The sequence below is a fragment of the Dasypus novemcinctus genome, chromosome 2 (genome assembly GCF_030445035.2).
Source record: "Dasypus novemcinctus isolate mDasNov1 chromosome 2, mDasNov1.1.hap2, whole genome shotgun sequence".
In the NCBI taxonomy this organism is placed as follows: domain Eukaryota; kingdom Metazoa; phylum Chordata; class Mammalia; order Cingulata; family Dasypodidae; genus Dasypus; species Dasypus novemcinctus.
In genome coordinates, this window is record NC_080674.1 from 14796976 (window position 1) to 14818901 (window position 21926).

General features: G+C 46.7%; 1 protein-coding gene across 3 annotated transcripts in view; it reads left to right on the top strand.

The window, feature by feature from the left end:
• The first annotated feature begins 571 nt into the window (after positions 1-571).
• The window catches only part of TRIO (trio Rho guanine nucleotide exchange factor), a 380125-nt gene continuing 358770 nt past the window's right edge, over positions 572-21926 (top strand). For 2 of the 3 annotated variants that reach the window (XR_011645465.1, XM_058307004.1), the window contains exon 1: positions 653-731. Coding sequence is in view for 1 of the 3 variants with exons in the window: in XM_058306993.1 (XP_058162976.1) it covers positions 572-731 (160 nt within the window). In the remaining 2 variants the exon portion in view is untranslated. Of the gene's footprint in view, positions 732-21926 lie in introns of all 3 variants that reach the window. The other variant, XM_058306993.1, reaches the window with a different exon arrangement.

The window sequence follows — 21926 nt, forward strand, 5'->3', positions numbered from 1 at the left end:
CCGCGGCCCGGCCCCGCCCCTTCCCCGCCCACCCGCCGAGCCCACGCTCGGGCCCCTGACGAGGCTGGCCGGAAATTCCCGAAGCCCCTCTCTTTTTCCTGCCTCTCGGCTCCGTGCGCTCCCTTTTCCTCTCGCCCGGGTTCCCTGGGCCGGGGCTGCACCCCTCCCCCTCCTTCCTTCCCCGCTCGCGATCAAGATGGAGGCTCGCGGCTGCCGCCGGCGCCCGTGATCCCGGAGCTCCCGCCGGCCTGGGCCCCCGCCCGCGGCCCTGCGCGTCGGGCGCGGCGCGCGCTGCTGCCCGCGCTCCGGCCGGCCCCGCCGAGGCCGTGGCTCCGCGCCCCCCGCCCCGCGGCCGGCTCGCGGCTCCGGGCGGAGTCCTCGTCTATGTGGGCGCGCTCCTCGGGCCGCGCCGCCGCCGCCGCCGCCCGCCGCCGCCCCGGGGCTCTGCGTCCGCGCGCCGGCCGCGGGCAGCTGGGCGCTCGGCGTCGCCAGGCCCGGCGCGGAGCGGGCGGCGCGCGGCGCTAGGGGCGCGGGGCCCGAGCCGGGCGCGGCCGCGGGCGCCGCCGCAGCCATGAGCGGCAGCAGCGGCGGCAGCGGCGCCGCCCCCGCCGCCTCCTCCGGCCCCGCGGCGGCGGCCAGCGCGGCGGGCTCGGGCTGCGGGGGCGGCGGCGGCGAGGGGCCCGAGGAGGCGGCCAAGGACCTGGCCGACATCGCGGCCTTCTTCCGAGCCGGTGAGTGGACCTGCGGCCGGCCGGCCTCGGACGACCCCGCCGCGGAGGCGCCGCCCGCGGCCCCGGCTCCTCGCCGCCCCGCGGGCCGGCCGCACCCCCGCGCCGCCCGACCCCCCGCGGCGTGTCCCGCCGCCCGCGCCCCCGGCACGCGCGCCGCCGACCCCGGGCTCTAGGGCAGACCCCGGTCTCCCGCCTCGGCGGCTTGGGGCACAGGCCCTTTGTCTCTTCCGCGGGAGGCCGGGGAGGCGACGGTGCGGGCGGGGGTCTGCGCCCCGCGGCCGAGCGGACCGGGGCGCAGGGCCGGGGCTGCTGCGGGCCCCGCAAAACGGGCTCCAGTCCTGCCGCCCCCGGGCTGCTTCGCGCTTGGCCCCACCTCGAGCCCCGTTTGCCGCGGGGCTTCCTCTCGCCTCTCACCTCCCCGGCCTCGGTCTCCCCGTCTGTGAAAGGGGCAGCCTCGGCACCCAAGGCGCGGGGGTAGGGGCGGCGGCGGGCTGAGCCATTGTCTCCAGGGGCGGCCCGGGCGGCACCTCGCGGGCACCTGGGAACGCGGTGGCGGCGTGGACCGGCTCACGCGCGGCGTGGAGGTGGAGGCCGGGCGAGGTGCCGGGTGGCCGCGGGGTGTGCGGCGCGGGGGGCGTGACAGGGCGTCCCCCCGACCCGCGGCGGCGCCTCCTCCCGCCGGGCCCAGATAACCGCGCGAGTCGGGCGGGTGGCCCCGCGCGCAGTCCCGGCGGTTGGCGCGTCTGGGCGGTGGCGGAGCAGGAGGTGACCGCGGCGGCCTGGGTGCCCGCAACGTGGTCCCCGCCCAGGCAGGCGCGGGGCGGGTGGGAGGATGCAGCCCCAGCGCTGGAGCACCGAGGAGGGCGAGCCGGGTGGGCCAGGGCCGGGCCGCGCTCGGGAGGCGGGGGTGCTGGGGCGGCCCGGGGAGGGCGGCAGGGCTCGGGGAGCGACGCGGGAGCCGGCGGCCCCCGTTTTTCCTTAGCCCCTTTTAAGATCCAGTCCCCAGATCGGATGAGATCCGTCTTTCCCTGATGTTCTTGCTCTTTGCCAGGAGGGGTTATTTTTGATTCATTTTAGCAGATTGTTTGTGTCTGGCAGTGCCATGCGCCCACTTCACATTGTCAGCTTGGGGTTAATACAGTCCTCAGGCCTCTCTCTCTCTCGGTGAGGTTCCTGCAAAAAGCAAAGGTTTAGGAAAATCTGAACTCGTGCAAATGAAAACCCTTTTTTGGTATAACTAGCCCGATAGAGCAGCCGTGTCTTACCTCTTAATAGCAGAACTAGGACGTCTTCCCTCATGCCCTGAAGCAAAAGTCTAGCCTGTCTTCTTTCTGTCTCTACCACCTGTCACGGAATAATAGATTCTGTGCAGAATCCAGCTTTCTCTTAGAAAGGTTCTTGTTCCCTGGAGATGGCGTTTTTGGTGCTTGTGAGACTAGACTTTCTTACAGCTTTATTATGCATAGTAGAGAAATCACTTCCTCGGGCCCGGAGAGCCCCAAAAGGCCTCGGGTTGGACGGGGACGCCCATGGAAAACTTGCACCCGGCCCTTGTGGCTCTCCCCAGGATGTGCCATCTGTCCTTGGCCTTGCCTGCGGCTGTTGAGGTTCAGCGGCTGGGCAGGACTGGGTGCCCTAGCTTGTTGGCTTGCTTCATTCTTCCACTCTCCAGAATGATCGGACAGACTTCCTCTTCAGTTGTTTGTCTTGGGGCCAGGAGCCAGGGCAGATACTCAGTAGGCAGCGATTGCACTGTCCCACCCCAGGCGTGGTCTGGAACTTCTTTTTTTGAAATGTGTTTCCCGCTCTGGCTGCCCTGAAAGACGGACCTAGTTCTTGGCTCCTGCCTCTTGGGCTGTGATGTCAGAAGGTGGGGAGGGTTCACTGGGTTGGCGTTGGGGCTTTGGGTAGTCAGTGCAGACAGAGCAGCAGGGCTCTGCACCGAAGCTCACCTGGTAGGGGGCCCAGAGGGGCGCCCCCTGGGCGGTTCTGATTGCTCGGAGAGCACTGAGAATGGAGCCAGCACGTCCGTGGTAAAATCCGACTTTCTTCCCTAAGATGCAGAAACAGACAGTAAGTTCTCATTGACTGAGGAGGACAGATCAGGGCGTGAATGCTTTTTCTGGGGTGCTTTGAGCCTGGCTCTTAAGATTGCCAGTGACTTAAACAAAGACTTTCTATTGGTTGTCTTTCTTTTCCCATCCCTGAAGGGGTGCTTGCTTGGCTGCTTTATTTTCTTTCTTTCTTACTCCTTCTTGTCTCTGTGGCATTAAATTATCTTTGTAGCCACAAGTGGAGAACTGGTACCAGTGGATGAATGAAAGAGGGAGGACGACTGCTACTTAACAGAATTTTGAAGGAAAAAGGCAGGTCAAAAATGGCATAGAGTGTGCGTGAATCCTGCTTTCCTGGAAATACTTGAGTTAGAGGCGCTGGCACCTGCCAGGGTTCCGAGTTGGGTGGTGGGAACAGGATTCCTGCACTTAGAGGGCTCTGAGAGATGGACTGGAAGGAGGCTATTACACACACCTGGATTCCGTGGCCCCATGTTCAAGGCCTCACGGTGGCATTTCATTCTCCACTCAGATCCTTAGCACAGACCTCCCTTTTCATTTTGACAAACCAGATCACCCTTTTTGTAGACCTGACACTTAGTCGGTAGCTCAGTGAGTGTTAAACTGGATCGAGTTGAAACGTGGGTAAAGCTGTGGAGATGGGGTGTAAAAGGACAGCTGAGATTTTCTGCAAGTATTAGTTGAATTTTGAGTGTCACTTTTTTTCCTTTTCACAAAGCTCAGTACTGAAAAAGATAAAGCAGATTTCAAAGCCAAAGCAAAAACAAACGAGCAAAACAAAACCTCACAGAAATGAGTGAACCCGGTGTTTTTTATTTTCCTGATGAGGGAGGTTGGGTGATGTGCCTGAGGAGAGCTCTGGGAGAGGTGGGGTCAGGGCTGGGAAGCTGCCCCCCGACTCTTGTGCTTGTTCCTGGATGCCTCTCCCGGCTTTGCTTACATTTGTTCTCAACTCTACTGGGACCAATCACTTTTATTACCAATCTATTTTGGGGCTCTGTTCTTCTGGCAATAAATCATTCTTCCAGAGCTCTCTATTTAACCTTGCAAGGGAGAGAGTGCGTGTGTGGGGGGTGCTTCCACAAATGCATTATTTTAAACATACCAGGCGTGTTTTAGGTTGGCATTGAATGAATGTGTGGGAAATAAAGGTTTGTGGTTATTCTGAAGTGTCATGGCCCATTGTACTGTGTTTCTTTCATTAAAATCTTTTCCTGGACTCCTGAAATGATGCTTCCTCATAGAATATTGAGGGGAGCTTTTTTCTCATTCTTATGCTTTTAATATCATTTCAGGAGCTGTCCTCCAAACTTACCATGCTCCTTCTGTTTATATTTAGAAATCCTGGCAGCTTTGGTAATTGCGAGCACCAATATTAACTACTGTATTACAGGGTCAGTGCTTTTACCCCCAGTATTTTGAAAAGGGTATAGGGAGGCCAAGGAAAATACAGTTTGGTATTAAATGCTTGGTTTTTACTTTTAAAGGTGGCACAGTGAGGTTTAGTTTTAGAGGAAAGCAAGGAGATATCTAAAAATAATCCTAGAAGTGACTTTCAAGAAATCAAAGAAGAGCAGTAAAATAATCATTGAAAGAAACTCTTCACAGAGACCTTGTAAACTGACTTATTGATGTGGGATATTGTATTTTCTCCTATGCAGTTTAACTATCCAAGATTTAAATGAAGCTATTTAACCATTTGAGTCATTAACCACAATTTAAGTGAAGCCAGTGGCTTATGTTCAAATTGAAACATGTGGTTTAAATATGTTCTTTAATGTATATCAAACTGTGTCATTAGGTGGGCTTCTTAGACCTTTTGAATGTTATGATAAATTTGGGATTTGTTTCTAATTGAAAGTGAAATGTGTGTTTGAAGCTGTCATAGTCTAAATCATCTGTATCTGATAATTATTTTAGGGTTTACTTGGCTCCTTTACGGAGAAAATAAAATTTTATCTTATGTTCTTGGCAGAATTCCAGAGAAAAGTCAAATTCTTAATCAATAGCCACACTTTACTGCCCAGTAAAATCACTTACATTGATAGAGATGGGCTGTGTTTTATTATAAAAAGCAATAATCACAACCCCTCTCATTCCTCCTCAATTCTGTAATGAATTGGTTTTTACTTCCTTAAGTGCATTGTCTTGACCAAATTTTAATGGCTGCATAGCAGGAAATAGCGGCCAGTGCATGGATGGTGGAGCCGTGAATTGATGAGAGGTTGTAGGAGGCTGTGATGTTCCTTCTCTCATGTTCCCCCTCCCCAGGTGTCAGCTGAATAGGTTGAGAACTTAAAAGGGCACTGCATTATCTGCCTGGTGGACTGAGATGCTCTCGTATCTTCCCTGTGCCTTTCTCCGCCTTCTAAGCTGCTGGGGTACAGTGGACAGGGTGGGCTTGCGGTTGGAGAAAGCGATAAGACGCTTTCCATGCTGCAGCATCTGACTTCACTGTCGTGTCCTCTTTCAGGTCCTGCTGATGAGCCGCTCAGCAGAGCAGTAGGAGAGTGAGTCTCCTCAGTGACCCTGTATTTAGGAATTCTGGCTGATGTATTATTCAGTTGGAGCCACTCTGGGAATTTCTATATACTGTACCTCTGAACTGAGGGTTAAAGAGCAAAAAGAGAAGTGCAGACTGGGAAAAGGCCCTGCCACCCGCACCCCGTCCTGCTTCCCAGCCCCCCGCCCCATGGACCCCTGGCTGCCTCAGCTCCTTTGCCACCTTCCCTCCCAATGCCCAGCCCCTACCAAACTCCCATTTCACTCCACCTCTTTCCAAAACGGAAGGAGATACTTGGCTAGAATTTCCAGCATAGCCTCCCAACTTTTTGAAGTTCATTAGCTTTATATGCAGACGTTCTTGTTTATGGGGAACCTTGTGCTCATGTTTAATGATTAGCCACTGCAAAAGTGCTTATTTTTACTTCCCATTCACTATTGGAAGCAATTTACTTAACTGACCAGTTGTGTTGCTATCTTAATTTCCTCTCCCCGCTCCCCCCATGTCAGGAAGCCTCTTAAAACCCAAACCCAAATTAGTGACCATTTACTGTGTGGGAAAGGTGGGGTGGGGGAGAGGGCCTGAGAGCCCAGTGGTGGGAGGCAGGCAGGCTTCAGCTTGGGGTGCCCCAGGTACGCTGAGGAACGGGTGCAGCTTCTGAGGGCTCTTCCTGGTGAGACTTCCTTGGTGTTTGATCTAATGCCAGGTGCACTGTGGAAATGTAAAACCTCATTTTGGAGGCAAATGCACTTGAGTTTTAGATTACTGACTGTTTTAATTAGCCACGTATCTACTCTTGTCTGGTTGGGGGGGAATGCGGAGTAATCTAGAGAGCGAGCCTTGTGTTTGGTAGCATCACCCTAATTGGGCTTCATCCTAAATTAGTACATTTTTGCAGTTAGACTGGCAGGAAAAGCATTAATGAAAATCCCGCACAATGGATTGTAGGCCTAGGGCCCTTTGGGTCAGTGTGTCCGGGTGAGTTAATCAGGCTGATTTCCTGACAGCCTATAGCCCTCTTAGAGACGGTGATGAATTGCAGGTGGCTTCTCCTCAGTAGCAGCCTCTGCTGTCCTGGCGGCGACTTGCACGTAGCCTGGGGGTCCTGCCCTTGGCTCTCAGGCCCAGGTGGGGGCCGAGCTGCTCCCTGCAGGCCCTGCTGCTGGGAAGGTCCCTGGCTGCCCTTGCTGCTGCGGTGAGCATTGAAACCTTCCCTGTGGGAACGGGTGCTGAAGGGGAAACAGGCAGCTACAGAAGGCTCCATACTGCATGAGTCCGTTTATGTGACTTTCCTGAAAGCCAAAACCAGCAGAGGAGGACACATCAGGGGGAGGTGGCCGGGTGTTTCGGGGAGGGAGGGTCAGTGTGAGGGGACCTTGGTGATGGAACTGTTGTGCTTCTGATTGTGGTGACCGTTAACGCATAGAACTGGCCACCAAAAGCCAGTTTTTCTGTTGTTAACTTAAAAAGGCTAACAACAAACTGGGAGAAAATGATTACCTGTCAAACAATTGGTATGCATAATAAGTAAAGGGTGCCTGTAAAGCAATAAGAAGAGATAATCCCAAAGGAAAAGTAGATGGATAGATAATTCAAGGAAGTGCATTTGGACAGTAAGTTATCTCTAAATAGTCAGCCTCACTAGTGATTAAGGAAATGCAAATAAAAACAATATCAGCAAATCCCAAGCCAGTATATCATTTCTTTAGGTAAACTTGAACAGAAGTGAGCTATTTGCAAAGTGTTTCTATAGATATGAAAGATGATAATGGTTGCTCAGACTGCCCCATGTAGGACCAAGCTTCCTTTAATTCCTGGGATAGTCTAGAGAAACGTGAAAGATAAAGATGAGGAAATAAAGATCCTCTTCTTAGATTCCGTAAGAGATAACTTGGCAGTCCATACAGCACAGAAGTCATCTGCTGACTCTAGCGAAAACGACAATATGTGTAGATATGGATGGTCACCATTTTTTCTGCTTCAGATATCTTTCTCTGGTGACTTCTGCTGTCCAGATAGAGAAGGACAGCATATGCAGGGTGATGTGTAGGGAGTACCGCAAAACTCTTGGTTTTAAAGGTGGAATTTCTGGGCATCAGTTTCATTTAAAGGAGAGGAGTGGGTTTCTGCATTAGTGTGATGTGGGGTCATTTGCCCTGTGTTCTTGCATCTTCATATATGTAATAGACTTTGAGGATTAATGGATGAATTTTACGAGTGTTAGTTCCCCTAGACTCGTAAGTAAACCATAATGCTATTCTTGAACTTGAGAAAAATACAATTCAAGTTTAAAAGTATAATTCCTGAATATTTTTAGATCAGATTTGTTGGTGTCTGTTTTTCTTGATGTATATGTGCGTAGTGTGTGTCTATATGTATATATGTGTGTGTATATCTTGGGGAAGTTGTACAACACATCACTTTGGAATCCTGTGGAATAGCTGATTTCACATATAAGAAGGAATAAATGTGTCAGAGGTGGAAGTTTGAAATCTATTTTAAAAGAACTCATGTTTCCTAGTATATGTGAAGTGACATGTAAATGATGTGTATGCTTTAGGGAAAATGTTTTAATATTAATTTGAAAATTTTAATGTGTATGAAATGTCTTTAAGAGATGGGTCAAAACACAAACAGTTTCCATTGTTCACTTTATTTCACTACTTCCTAGATTGATCCACACCTTCACGGATTCTTTTTTTCCTTCTTTATTGCTGCTATTGTAGAAGAACACCACTGAAAACTTACTGGAATATACTTCTGGGTCATTTAGATTCTGAAAAGTTTACATTTTCTTATTTGAATTTACCTTTTTTAGTTAATCCATGTTCTGTGAGACAGATATACTAGGATTTTCAGGAATAAACCAAAGATTTTTATTATTTTTTTGGGTAATTTTATTAGTTTAAGTGATAAAAGCCAAGGAGTGCAATTCCACTATTATTTGTTCTGAAGCTGCACACTAATATTGGGAAACAACACTTTGACTACAAAGTTGTAAATATTTTCACCAACTCGTCTCACATACAATAAGATCTTAAAAAAATTTTTTTGTTTTGTTTTTTAAATTTATTTCTCCCTACCCACTCATTTGCACTTGCCGTGTCTGTTCACCTTCCTTGTTTCCTTAGGAGGCACCGGGAACCCAACCCGGGTCTCCACTGTGAGAGGGAGACACCTAATGGCTTGAGCCGTCTCTGCTTCCTGCCTTGCTGTAGGTGTCTCATTGTGTTTTCCTCATGTCTTGTTGCGTCATTTTGCTGCATCAGCTCAACACACTTGCCCATCACACCAGCTTCCTGTCTTCTTGGAGGCACCAGAAACCGAACGAGGGACCTTCCATGTGGTAGGCAGGAGCCCATTTGCTTGAGCCACATCTTCTTCCTACAATAAGATCTTTAAACTTTAAATTATCTATATTTTGGCATCCAGAGAACCAAATAAAGTCCTCATTAGTCTATTACTAAACAGATTGTTCTTGTTTGTTATAGGAAGCTTTTTAAAAAAAATTCATAGTGAGAAATTCTCCTGGTATACAAGGAAGCATTACTAGCTAAAAAGCTAAAGGTCGCAGAGAGGTAGACTGTATCTCGTTTCTTATTTTAGAGTTGTTTCGCCTCTAATTTTGGGGGCACTTGTCCTCATTTACCTGGGTCCTGGAGCCTTGAAAGCGGGTGCTAATTCGATGGCCTCCAGGCCATCCGTGTTCTTCCTGTGACAGCTGAGTTGACAGAATGCCCTCTGATAGGTGCCCGTAGGGGCGGCTCCGCCGGGGAGAGGCTTCAGGTAGCGTCACTGAGTGCCAGCGTTTGGTTAGCTGCTCCGTGTACGTGTTTCCCCATTTCAACCACGGTCTGTGAGGCCAGGCATTTCTTACCTCACGGCGTGGGTTTTTTTCCGGTCTCACCTCTTTGCTGGTTGCTGAGCTGACAGCAGTGTGCAGGGTGTTAGTGAGATCGGGCCAGTATCCTGAACCGAAGAGCTGGAGACCTTCGCCTGGAGACCCTGCGTGGACTGGAGATGCCCACACTGTCACTTTCCTGTGACAGCCTGTAGCGAGGTCCCGGGGCCTTCTTGGGAAGCTGGGCCGACGGGCAGTCTTAACTCTGCTCCTTTGCCCCTGCTCCCCACGCACTCGCTCTAATCGAAATCTTGGGCAGCAGCTGCCTGGGAGCAGGGCTGGAGTCCAGGATCTGCAGTCATCAGGGGTCAGGTGACACTTTAGGAATTTTTATGCACAGTAAGAGAGTAAAATAAGTGTGAGAAAGCAGTAACTTGCTTGAAAGGTGGTCTTAAAAAAAGTGTTTTCTTCTCTCCAAGAGCCACTGACACTGATCTTGGCTCCCAGGAAAGCCTAGTAAAGTCTTTCTCACCCACTCTCTCCCCTCTGGCTGCCACTAGCTACCATTTGAAGGCCTGCTATTTGACAGATACTGTGCAGGTGTCTTAGATACTTTATTTTCCATATAGACTCAAATCCACCCTTCTAGCAGGGGTATGTTGTTTACATTTATTGATCAGGAGACTGGACTCTGTGATTAAATACCTTGCACAGTGCTTGGTAGGGTCAGCACTGGAATTTAAACCCAGGGTTGGGGGAGCAGGTGTAGCTCAGTGGTTGAGCACCTGCTTGGCCTGTACAAGGGCCCGGGTTCAATTCTCGTACCTCCTAAAAAACCCCAGGGGTACCAGACTGCAGCCTGTATGCTTTCTTCCTCTCTGGTGGAGGGAAGGGGTTGAAATGGCCCCTCTGCCCACATCCTGCAAGGAACTACGCTGTCATTTTTAAGTCTTGAAAATTCGAATATGTATATTCTGGAATGTTGAGGATCAAAGTATAATTTACATGTCTGACATCAACCAAAAGTTGAGTGAAAGATTCCAGTATATAGCATGCACTTTGTGCGTGTTGGTCTGGGCCCTGTCTTTTATTTTTATACCTCTCCTATCCTCACCTGATTAAACAGATGCTGCTTTTTACGTGCATAACCCTATATTTAGCTTTCCAATTGAGCATGTTTTCCTGGCTTCTGACAGTTGGGGAGGAACCCTGGTTGGAATGCTGTCCTCCGTTTTTTGGCTGTCTCCCGTATTCAGTGTTGAAGAGGAAGTCTCTGTGTGGCAAGGTTGGGGCTGGGAAGTCTGGGAAGGTCCCTTAGAGGCTGGTTAAGGAGGGAAATTTTTCAGGCCATTGCTATGTATGACACATTGTAACAATTACTAGGGCTTCCTCTCTAACTTAGGAAAGGAACAGGGTGGGGGCGTGGGGGCTGGGTAGGGGCCGGAGGTTGCTAAGCTGCTTTTCAGGACAGTTATAATGTGGGTGTGGTAAGGCCCAGGTTCCCCTCTGCTCTGTCACGGCAGCTGCTCGTTTCTTTGCTGCTGTGCATTGAAATGTGCAGTTAGCTAATGTGATGTGTTAGGGAAATAAGGTTATTTCTCATAGTCCAGTTTGTGAGATAACCAACTCTAAGGCATGTTAGTAGCTTTCTCTATTGTGGGATGCATTTTTTTTTGTCAGTCACACCCCATCTGGTCCCCATCAGGATCAAAAGCATGATTTTATAGGATACTTGATCAGGCTTATACACACCCAAAAACGTCTAATAATGATGTTTCCCAGTATCATTTCCACACTGGAAGTAGGTTCTGTTTTTCTGCATGTCTCTGAGAAACTTCACATTTACCCAGTAGTTTTAGTATTTCACTCAGAGGATGTTTGAAAGGCTGGTCTCTTGAAGATAGATAGTAAATAACCAGAAACTTATAGTGTCCTCTACAAATTTGCAGATTTCATTTCCACCTGGTTTTCCTCAAAGAGTATTTAAAGTTTTCAAGTTTTTCAGTTTTGTTTACTTTTGCATTTTGAAAATTCCTAGAATTAAAAAACGGGATTGGCCTGTTGTGTTTAATGTGAAATTAGGAGTTGCTTTTGACCTGCTATTATAATGTATCTTTGATTTTAAACTGGCAAATGAAGTACAAAGCTCAAATCCATATTAGCTTAGTTGAATTGTAATTTCACTATATTATTTTTGGCTATTTAAAAGCTTTGGTCACATTTAAAGTTTTCGGGTGGTGGAGGTATTGGTAACTTTTATTTTGAGAAGTCAGTGCTCATGCTCCCAGAAGCAAGAACTCAAGATTCCTTACTTGTTGCCGTTTCACCACATTTGCTTTGCTGTTCTCTCTTAATTCTCCATATATATTTATAATAATTTATACATTATTATTTTGCTGAGCCATTTGAGAACAAGTTGCAGATATGATGATGCCCCATTACCCCTAAGTGCTCTGGTATGTATTTCCTAAGAACGAGTGCATTCTCTTGTATGTTATGATCAAAACCAGGAAATTAACTTTGATACAATACTATTATTTAAATCTACTGGCCTTTGTCATTTCAGCACTTGTCTGCACAATGTCCCTTTTGGGAGGAAAATAAAAAAGTTTTTGGTTCAGGATCTCATCAGGACCATGTAGTGCATTTGGTTGTGCTGTCTCTTGGTGTTCCTTAATTTGGAACATGTCCTCAGTCTTTTTCATTGCCTTGATATTATTGAAGATGACAGGTCAGTTATTTTGAAGAACATCCCTCGGTTTGGGTGGTATGGATCCTCATTTTAGATTCAGGTCAAGCATTTTTGGCAGAAGGCTGATTCCTTCCCAGAGCCCTATCCCCAGATTCGCCTGTCAGCCTGACGTCAGCCTGACCCCTGTGGGTGGTGTTTACTTGACTGCTGGGCTCCGGCAGAGACTGCCAGGTTTCTCCACTCCATCCCCCTGTGAATTAACCTTTTGTAGGGAGGCACTTGAGACCTGCTCCTCTCTTTACTTTGACCTGCGCCTTCTAACGGCCATTGATGCTATTTACCAGAATCAGTTATTACGGTACTTGCCAAATGGTGATCCCCACCCCCTTACCTACCTCATTCCTTCTGTATTTAGTTAGCTTTCTTATAAGGCAGAGGTTTTTCTTCTGCCCTACTTATTTACTGATGTAAGCCTCATGGATTCCTCTTTAATTCAATGGGCTCTGATCCTTTGCTATCATTATATGGTTTGCACACATTATCCAAGATTGGGCCCGGGGGAGTCCCTTCAGGCTGGCTCCTTTATCTTTTGTGACCTGTCCCCATCTTTCTTTGTGCACTTTCTTATTTGCTGGCACAATAAGATGTTCCAGGTTCAACTTGTACTTAACCTTGCTCCAGCCCCGGAAGCCATTTCTTCATGGAGCCCTGTTCCACCTAAGCAATTTACAAGCCTCGTTCTGGGTGCTCCTTGCTTCAGAGGGGCCATTGCTTCTAGAATTGTTCAGTGGGCAGAGTGATCATGACATGTATACACACATACATATGTGTGCACACATATATACATACATTACACATATGGACACATATCTATTTCTGCACCTGTCTGTAATAAAAACCATGAGTTTATACTGATGCCATCAATTCCAGCCCAGTGCCACAGGGTTCCCCTTCCATATTTATAATTCCCTTTTCTGGCAGTGAGAAACTTGGCTCCCCCTATCTTCCCTATCTTTACTTATTTACTCAGTCCTAAAACATGCAGAAAGTAGTTTAAAATGCTAATGCCTGCCTCTGGGATGAAGGAACCTACATGTTCAAGTTTAAACTGTCCCAGTGAGCAGTTAGTGGGCAGCCTCCCTTCAGCCCTGTGTGTTGTCAGTCACAGGACAACACAGGTGGAACATGCTGGGACTCCCCAGAGGTCTGCCTAAGAAAAGCTCCGTCAACACCTTCCTCTCGGGTGATGGCAAAGGACAAAATGGAAAAGCAGGAAATTTCTCATAGGTCCAGCTCATACAGGTAACCTGTTGTGGAAGAAAAGTTTCTTGTCTTCCTCTCAGTGTACCCATTGCTGGAAAAGAAGAGAAAAGGCAAGTGTTGAGGTGGTGAGAGTGAATGGTGAGGTTTCTGCCTGTATGTCAGAGGTCGAATGAGACACGGTGAAGATGTTGGCACTCATCCTTTCTCAGTAAACTGTGGAATTCTGCAGGGAAGGGAAAGAAGCTTAGTTCCCCTGTTGAAGTAAGTCATGAGTCATGAATTGAAAGAGCATTGCTTTGCTGCCCTTCATTGAACGTTTCTTCCCAGAAACCACCTGCAGTAAATTTAATGCAGCTATATAGTTTCTGTTGGGTTTCTGGGAAGTGTGTCTGTGGGCACTCAGTTCCAGAAATCATGGAAAAGTGGGTACAGATCTTATGTTACAGGCAAAGTGAGTGTGTGCTGTTCAGTGGTTTCTGCATTTAGTAATGACATGGAAAATAGGTCCTTGATTTGGATTACAGTCTCAATTTCATATATTGTGCTCTGTATTTTCATAAATAGCCTCAAGCTTGTTAGATTCTGTTCTGGAAAATTTGGCCTCTACTTCTGGAAGCTCTTCCTACAACTAGAGACTTTAAGAAGAAAGAATCAAAATCTGCTTATTAGTTTTTTAAGGGGAAAGACATTTGATATTTAGAAATTACGATATGGAGAGGAAAAGATCATGAGTAGGGGATATGGGAGAGACTGCTAATGGGAACAAGGTTTCTTTTTGGGGAAATGAAAATATTCTGAAATTAGATAGTAGTGATGGTTGCACAGTATTGTGAATACACTAAAAACCACAGAATTGTACAGTTTGTAAGGGTGAATTTTATGGTATGTAAATTATATATATCTCAATTTTTCTTTTAAAAAGGTAATGGCTAAATATGTAACACGTTTCAGGTTTTTAACTAACTCCATTTATCGAGTGCTTACTGTGTATCGGTGATTTAATTTTCATAGTACCCTGCAAGGTAGGCAGTGATAGCCAGTTTTATAGCTGAGGAATCAGAGCTCAGGGAGGCTTTTTAATTTGCTGCAGGTCAGGTAGCTATTAGGGCCAGACCTGAGGATACTAAGCGCCCAGTGACACGTTCTACTAAAAGTGAATTAGATGCCCATGCGGAGGCAAGAGTTCGCCTGTTAATGGGTTTCTTCTACTCAGGCAGGCAAATAATGCTGAGGTTTTTGGTTCCAGTTAGGGGGACCCTCTCCCTCGCGCACGCGCGCGCGTGTGTGTCTGACTATGTCAGGGAGAGAAAGCAGTCCCTCCTATTGGAGGTGGAGCTGTGAGACTCGCCCCATTTGCAGGAGGCTGTGGGCAAGACCTGATGGGTCTCAGTTGTCATTTGCTGGTATGTTTGATAGTTTTGTAGAAACCTTTAACTGAACCATTGAACATTTTTGGAAGTTTCAGTCAAAGAGAAAAAGACGGACTACATCCCTCTAGAGTTTCAGACCTGGTGGTGTCTTTTGGGTGTAGTGAAGGGTACGGCAGAAATGGTTGAAGCTAATGCTACTTTGGTTTTCCTAACGAATACTCTGGGAGGTAAAGGGGAGAGGCAGCTTTCTGGGGTTCTCCTATTGAAAGAGATCTTCTCGTCACAAATCGCAGCCAGGTTTTCCTGCCAGTGCAAGTTTTGTGTTCTTGAATACTGGAGTCAACTCTGCTTCCCAGCATGTGAGACAGATACACAGACTGGAGTACGTTGTTAGATTCTGAAACAGAAGCTGTATTCATTTGCAAGAATTTTCATTGTGCCTGTTCTAGAATTAAGTTGACACTTCACACAGAGTATTTCAGCTTCTCTTAAAAGGAGACATCTCACAAAGAAGAAGAATTTGTGTGGCTTTAGAAATTACTTTCAGGTATGGTTCCTGAAAGAAATTAAGCATGGAAGACTTCTTTCTTTTTAGCATCTTGAAAACTTTTCCTGATTACTTTAAAGAATGTAGAGCAGGCTGGGGTCTGTAGTTTTTTTTTTAATCAGTTTTACTGATACATATTCATAAAGCATAAATCCTTCCAAAGAGTATAGTCAGTGGTATTTCCTGTACTTAGAGTTGTGCATTCATTACTTCAGTCAATATTAGAGCATTTCATTACTCCCCCCCAAAAAAACCCAAAATAGACAAACATGCAGAAAAACTCTACTCCTTAATCATATCTCAACCTTTGTCCTTCCCCTGCTGTATATAGCTGCTATTCTGTTTCTAATTTATTTGTATTTATAATTTCATAGGTGGAGTCAAACCATATGTAGTACCTTTGTCTAGTTTCTTCCTCTTAGTATGTTACCTTTTTTTGTTTTTATTCTTAATGGAAGATTGTCAGTATCTTGTTAAACACTGTGTCCACAGTTTCCTTTGGTGGTATTTGGGCCGGGGTTTTGACTGCCCGGGAGAGTGCCTGCAGAGGGCCTGACCTGTGGTGCCTGAGAGCCTCCGAGCACACTACATCCTGTGGGTCACCTTTTAGGATGTTTGGCTTGACATCTTGGTTTCTAACTCTTGAATGCTTAGCTCAAATTACGCAGCACTTGAAGTGGTTTTCATCTTCAAAGGACTCTGCGGGCCTTATTGCACCTATACGACCCTGTGTAATGAATCAGCCGTTTTCCCTTTGAGCAGCATCCCTGTGCCAGGTGCCACACAGCTGGAGAAGACAAAGATGCTCTTGTGTCCAGCGGGAGTTTCTATTCCAAAGAGGCAAGATGATTAGGCAGATTTTCTCTTTCGGCCTATTTTTAAAATGTGCTGGGAAATAATGTAGAAAATACAATTATCAGAGATGATAGACTCGTTGAAGTCTACCTAATTGAAACTGCCCTCAAGGTGAAAATGAAATTTGAGATGTTCTTAACAAGACTTAGTACACTTGCTCCTATTTATCTCACATTTATCGATGTCATATTTTTCCTGTTCTACAGATGAGAATCCCAGCGATGGCTGAGGGCATAATCACTCTCAGTTCTCTTCCCCGACTCATCTCTTTCTACCACCTCAAACTTCTCATTTTGTTTGTGTGGTCTCGAGAGGTGCGTTGTAACCAAGGCCACGTGTGAGTCCCAGACATTGACTTCTGAGTTTCAGACGGGAACAGTGCAGCTGCTTTAGGAGGGCAGGCCTGTCAGGAACTCGCAGGCGGCTGCCCTTCTGCCCCTCAGTTACCGTCACCTCTACCTTGTCCGCGGCCTTGGCGTTTGGTGGCCCACCCTGGCGTGCTGAGATGCAAGCGTCCCTTCCTTTGGGAATTGCCCTGGTCCTTCCTCTCAGAACCTCAGTGGCCCTCCATTGTTTGCATGGTCCCTCGTGTAGACCTGGATTCTGCCTCGGGTTCCTCTGGGCTGTAACTGTTCCTTTCTCTGTGGGTGCGAGTCACTGGGCTTCTGACCGCGCTGGCGAGTACTGGCACTTGGTAGCAGCTCAGTAAATGCCGCTTGCGAGTTGGGCCTGTGGTTCCTTAACTCAGAAAAGTATCAGAATTACCTGAAATGTAAAAAAAAACGAACAGCTTCTCTAGCAATCTGCTTTAGCAGTTCTAGGCTAGGGCCCTGGAATCTGTGTTTTGAAAAAGCCCTACTGGGAATTTAGATGAACAGCTAGGTTTGGAAACCACTGGCATCTCTGTGTTAGCTGTGGGTTATGAGGTCATGGTCAGTTTTGGGTAAGATATGGTATGTGCCGTTTGCCAAATCATTGCATTTACTTATCTGGAGGGAATGGAGGAAGTGACATTCTTCGTCAAGAAGGGTAGATCTTTGCTCAGTGACGAGCTCACCAACCAGTCTGGTTTTCTGCTGTGTGAACAGACTGAAGGCACAATTAGCCCTCCAAACTCCGATTTGAAGGCATTGTGTTGCCATAGAGATGTTATGTAGTGTTGAGAGAGATTAGAGAAATCACACCGTAAATTATCGAAACAGATGGCTTGTAATTTAACACTCTTCTAGCCAATATTCTTTGTACTGATACTTCAGAACATTTTAAAATACCAGTTCTTACTTTGTTCTTTCACCTGTAAAAATAGCACAGTTCATTCGAAGTAAAATTTAAAATGGCCATTATATATGCCATATAGGTACACACATAAACATACATAAAACAAAAAGTAAGGTGGGGGACTATTTAAAGTATTTTAGGGGAAATTTCTAACTCTGTTTTTAGAACCCACATTTAATTTACTTTCTTTTCCAGTTCCACTTGATTTATAGAGTTCATAATCTCCCTTATTATTTAGATAGCACAAGTCAGGAATAATTTTTATATCTCTTGGCTTGAAAAGTAATTGCGGTGTAGTCTCAGCGTTGCTGGAGAAGGAATATACATGTAGATTTGGGCAGATTATTCACTTGTAGGGAGTTATGTGAAGGAATATACATGTAGATTTGGGCAGATTATTCACTTGTAGGGAGTTATGTATGAGATCAACTAAATAAAAGCTATTTCCTATAAAAATACCATAATTTTTTCTCTTTTCGTGTTTTAGTCTATAGACTGATGTGTTCAACTCTTAGAGATTATATAACTCATTGAGGGCAATTAGTCTCTATTGATGAAGCTGCAACTTCACTGGAATTCTTGCAGATATATACAGTTACTTATAATTTACTTTGTGTAAATGAACAGAGTAGTCATGTGCTTAAAATGCTTCATTTAAGGAAATGACAATCCTAGTGTAATTTAAAAAAAATTTTTATTTATTCCCCCCTCCTTGTTTGCATTCACTGTCTGTTCTTTGTATGCATTTGCTGTATACTCTGTGTCTGCTCATCTTCTCTTTAGAAGACACTGGAACTGAACCTGGGACCTCCCATGTGGGAGAGAGGTGTTCAGTCGCTTGAGTCACCTCAGCTCCCTGGTGTGTTGTGTCTTTCATTGTGTTTCCTCTTTGTTGCTTCATCTTGTTGCGCCTGCCTGTCACGCCAGCTCATCTTCTTTAGAAGGCCTCAGGAACTGAACCAGGGACCTCCCATGTGGTAGGTGGGAGCTTAATAGCTTGAGTCACATCCATTTCTCTAGTGTAATTTTTAAATTCAGTGAAACATAACTTGTTTTTAAAGCACTTACAGGTACACATATATTAAGTTATTTCAGATTGCTTTTTCTCAAGTGTAAAACTAAATCTTAGGCTCTACCTACAGACATTTTCATGAGTCTCATGTCTCTTGTCAAATATTAGTAGTTATTTGCACAGGAAATTAAGTTTTCTATCCTCCACACAATACCTAAGTTGCTGTGTATGAATGTGTTTTAACATTTGCAATATAGGGCACGTGTCTTTGATCTATGTCTGCCTCTTTAGTACCTTTTACTTCCCTATGCTGTTTGTATTGATAGTGTTAAAAAAAAGCATGGTACTTATGTAGTAAAAGGCAACTGAAAGCAGTCTTATCAGAATGGCTCAGAATCATCACACAAATAAGTGAAGAAATGTAGGGATAAACTAATTTTTTTGATAAGTGTGTTATACTATACAGCAAGGTTGGCTCAATTGCCTACTAGCTATCTTGGTTTGAATGAATTGGGACAATATTGTCTACTTATCATAATGAATGTTTTATGGGGAGGTTATTTGACTCTGTAAAACCACATGTCCTTGGCAGTAAGGCAAGATTGACAGGTAGAAGTTTTCTATCTTCTCATTAGTGGTAAAGTCTAATCTTTTCCCTTTGGTCAGAGTTGGAATGAAACCTCTTTTGACCCTCTCAGCTCAATCACTTGAATTGATGTCATCTTTTTCCTCTTAATAATCTTATAAAATTATTCCCTCTTTTGTCTAACTCTGTAGGAGGAATTTCCTTGTGGAAGTGTCTGCATGTTTAATTCAAACTCAGCTTTTCACATCTAGGCCCTGGACCCTGAATTGTTGCCATCATTTTGCATAGTGGATTACATGTCACAAACTCTAAGGGCATATAAAGTCCCCATGAACTGTGGACCTGGAACTCTAGGTGGCAGCAGAACAGATAGACCCTTCCTTTCCAGTTGACCTGGATGGTCAGTGTAGAGCTAGCGGTCTCTAAATGGAGGAAGGTTACTCTAAAGGAAAGAAAAAAAAATGAATGAGAGCGGTTCCCTGCTGCCCCTTTAAACTTCCCAGTGGCTATCTTCTGTGTATTCTTCCTGCTGACGTCCATCTTTATTTCAGAGGCTGTGTGTCTCTGTACCCTTCAGAGGGACTTGCCTCTGTACAGCATAGTGACTCACCCAGAGGTCAGTCTCATGGCCAGAGCCTAGAAGTAAGCTTTTGGAAAAGGCCTGGGAACCCTGTAAATAAAGCTGTCCACAAATGCCCTCGCTCAGAATCGTGTCCGCTCTTACCAATGGTCTCCACTTTAACCCTGAGTGTCAGGTTTTCTAGACTGCAGAGGGGGCAAACCAGAGGGCGGTAGGGGGAAATGGTTGGTGGCTGCTGGGGGCAGGAACCCTGACTGCAGACTTGTCGAATGAATGAATACGATTCTTCACTAAGTGGACTTTCATAGTCTTTTTTTTTTTTTTTTTTAAAGATTTATTTTTATTTATTTAATTCCCCTCCCCTCCCCCGGTTGTCTGTTTTCTGTGTCTTTTTGCTGCGTCTTGTTTCTTTGTCCCACTTCTGTTGTAGTCAGCGGCACGGGAAGTGTGGGTGGTGCCATTCCTGGGCAGGCTGCACTTTCTTTCGCGCTGGGCGGCTCTCCTCATGGGGTGCACTCCTTGCGCGTGGGGCTCCCCCACGCGGGGGACACCCCTGCGTGGCAGGGCACTCCTTGCGCGCATCAGCACTGCGCATGGGCCAGCTCCACACGGGTCAAGGAGGCCTGGGGCTTGAACCGCGGGCCTCCCATGTGGTAGACGGACGCCCTAACCACTGGGCCAAAGTCCGTTTCCCTCATAGTCTTTTAAGTCCTCTCTTTCTCAGGTTTTCTTTCTCCAGCATTTCTCTTGTCCTTTATCTTCTTTGACCACTTCAAGCAATAGTGCCTGTCAGGCTTGAAGCTTTGTGGAACTTTACTTGAGGCTGTCAGGGATAAGACTTTGATTTATGGGGTGGAAATTTTGAGGGAAGCTTCCGGAGGACAGTCTAGATTACGCATTGACACCTGAATAAGTTTTAAGCTGGGAGGAACGAAAGCGTTGCCCCTGCAGGCGCCCCCTCCCCCAGTGCCCAGGCCCCCCACATGAGTCCTGTCTTCTGCCTGCCCCCCATCCTCTCATGTGCTTGTTCAACTTGGAAGAATCTCCTAGCTCTGATTCTTTTTCTACTCAACTCCCCCACTTTGAACCACAGTTTTATCTAATTTGAATTTTTCATTTTACGTTGATTCTGAAAAACTAGATTTAGCAAATAAATGTGGTCAGTCTTATTTTGGGAATAATTTAGTCTCTTTCCCTAAATTTTCACCTGGAAGTCCTCCTAATTTTATTTCACTCAGTCATGTAAATCTCCTTGATGTTTACTTTCCACGCTGTAACTTACGTACCCCCTCTTTGGTGGTGAGTTCATGGCTTACTCATGTTTGTATCCCCAGTGCCCGGCCCACAGTTGGTGCTTAATAAATGTTTGCTGAGTGAATGAAGGAATGAACACATATATGCTCCAAATCCAAGGGCCAGGTTCCCTTTTTTCCTCAGGGAGGCTGCACGAAAGCCCGCAAGCATTTTTATGGCCTATTGTCCTTGTGGATAGAAGGCATTTTTATGGCATATTGTCCTTGTGGATAGAAAATTGTGGGGGGAGAAAATAAGGAGGAAGCAGTACATTCTTGCAGATGTGTACCTGCACATGCGAGGATTATTGGCCTCAGCGGCAGTGGGGAAGGAAGGGTGAAGTAGAAGAAACTGGGTTGGCCCTTGCAGTCCGCCAAAGGGGTGCTGACGCACAGTTGGCTCTTTATAAAGGGGTAAAAGTTTACAGTCCCAAGGCTGTGGAAAATCCAACTCAAGATACCATCAGAGGTACTTTCTCACCAGTCAGCTGCCACGCGTTTGTAAGCGGCCTTCTCTGCGGGGTTTCAGCCTTCTCCTCCAGCTTCCTCTTCCTCTGAGGCTGGGCCAGCCTCTTCCGGGTCTCAGCTGCAGCTGGCGCAGGGCTTCCCTCAGCACTTGGAGTTTCAGCCTCCGCCCTCCTCCCAAGGTCAGCTGTGAGCCATCAGGCAAATGGGCCACCTCTCCCTGGGGCTGAGCCAGCTGCTTGAGCCAGCTGCTTGAGCCTTCTCCATTCCGTCACAAGACAGGATCAAAAATGACCAAGTTCTCTCTTCTGTGTGTCCTGTGTCTGTTTGTCTGTGTGAGTGTCCGTTTATCTCAGACCCGCTAAGGGGATGGGGACTTAGCCTGAGTCACGCCTGATCAAAGAAGCCCTAATCTTAACATGTTATTTAATCAGAGACCCCTCAGCTGAATTTAATCCAGTCAATGGGCATCACACCCAGAGGAATAGACTACTTTACAAACATAATCTTCCTCTTTTTGGGATTCGTAAAATAATCTCCGACTGCCACAGCTGTGTTCCTTCTGCTGCGAGAGATCTGCTTACTGTTTCCTGCTGGTAATAAGTCAGATCCTTCCCACCATGACCCCTGTGCTTTTAGCCTTGAGTCTTCTGTGTAATTCCTCCGTCTCTAGTTTAGCCAAGCTCACTGTGCACCCTAATCAGTATTTGCTGGCTGATTACTGGGTTGATCCGTTGGGTGGAGCGTGGATGAACTGATCAGATTTCCTTTGGGATTTAAGATCTGGTTGCCTCTGAATGTTTTTATTTTGATGAGTTGATTTCCTAATGAGTAGA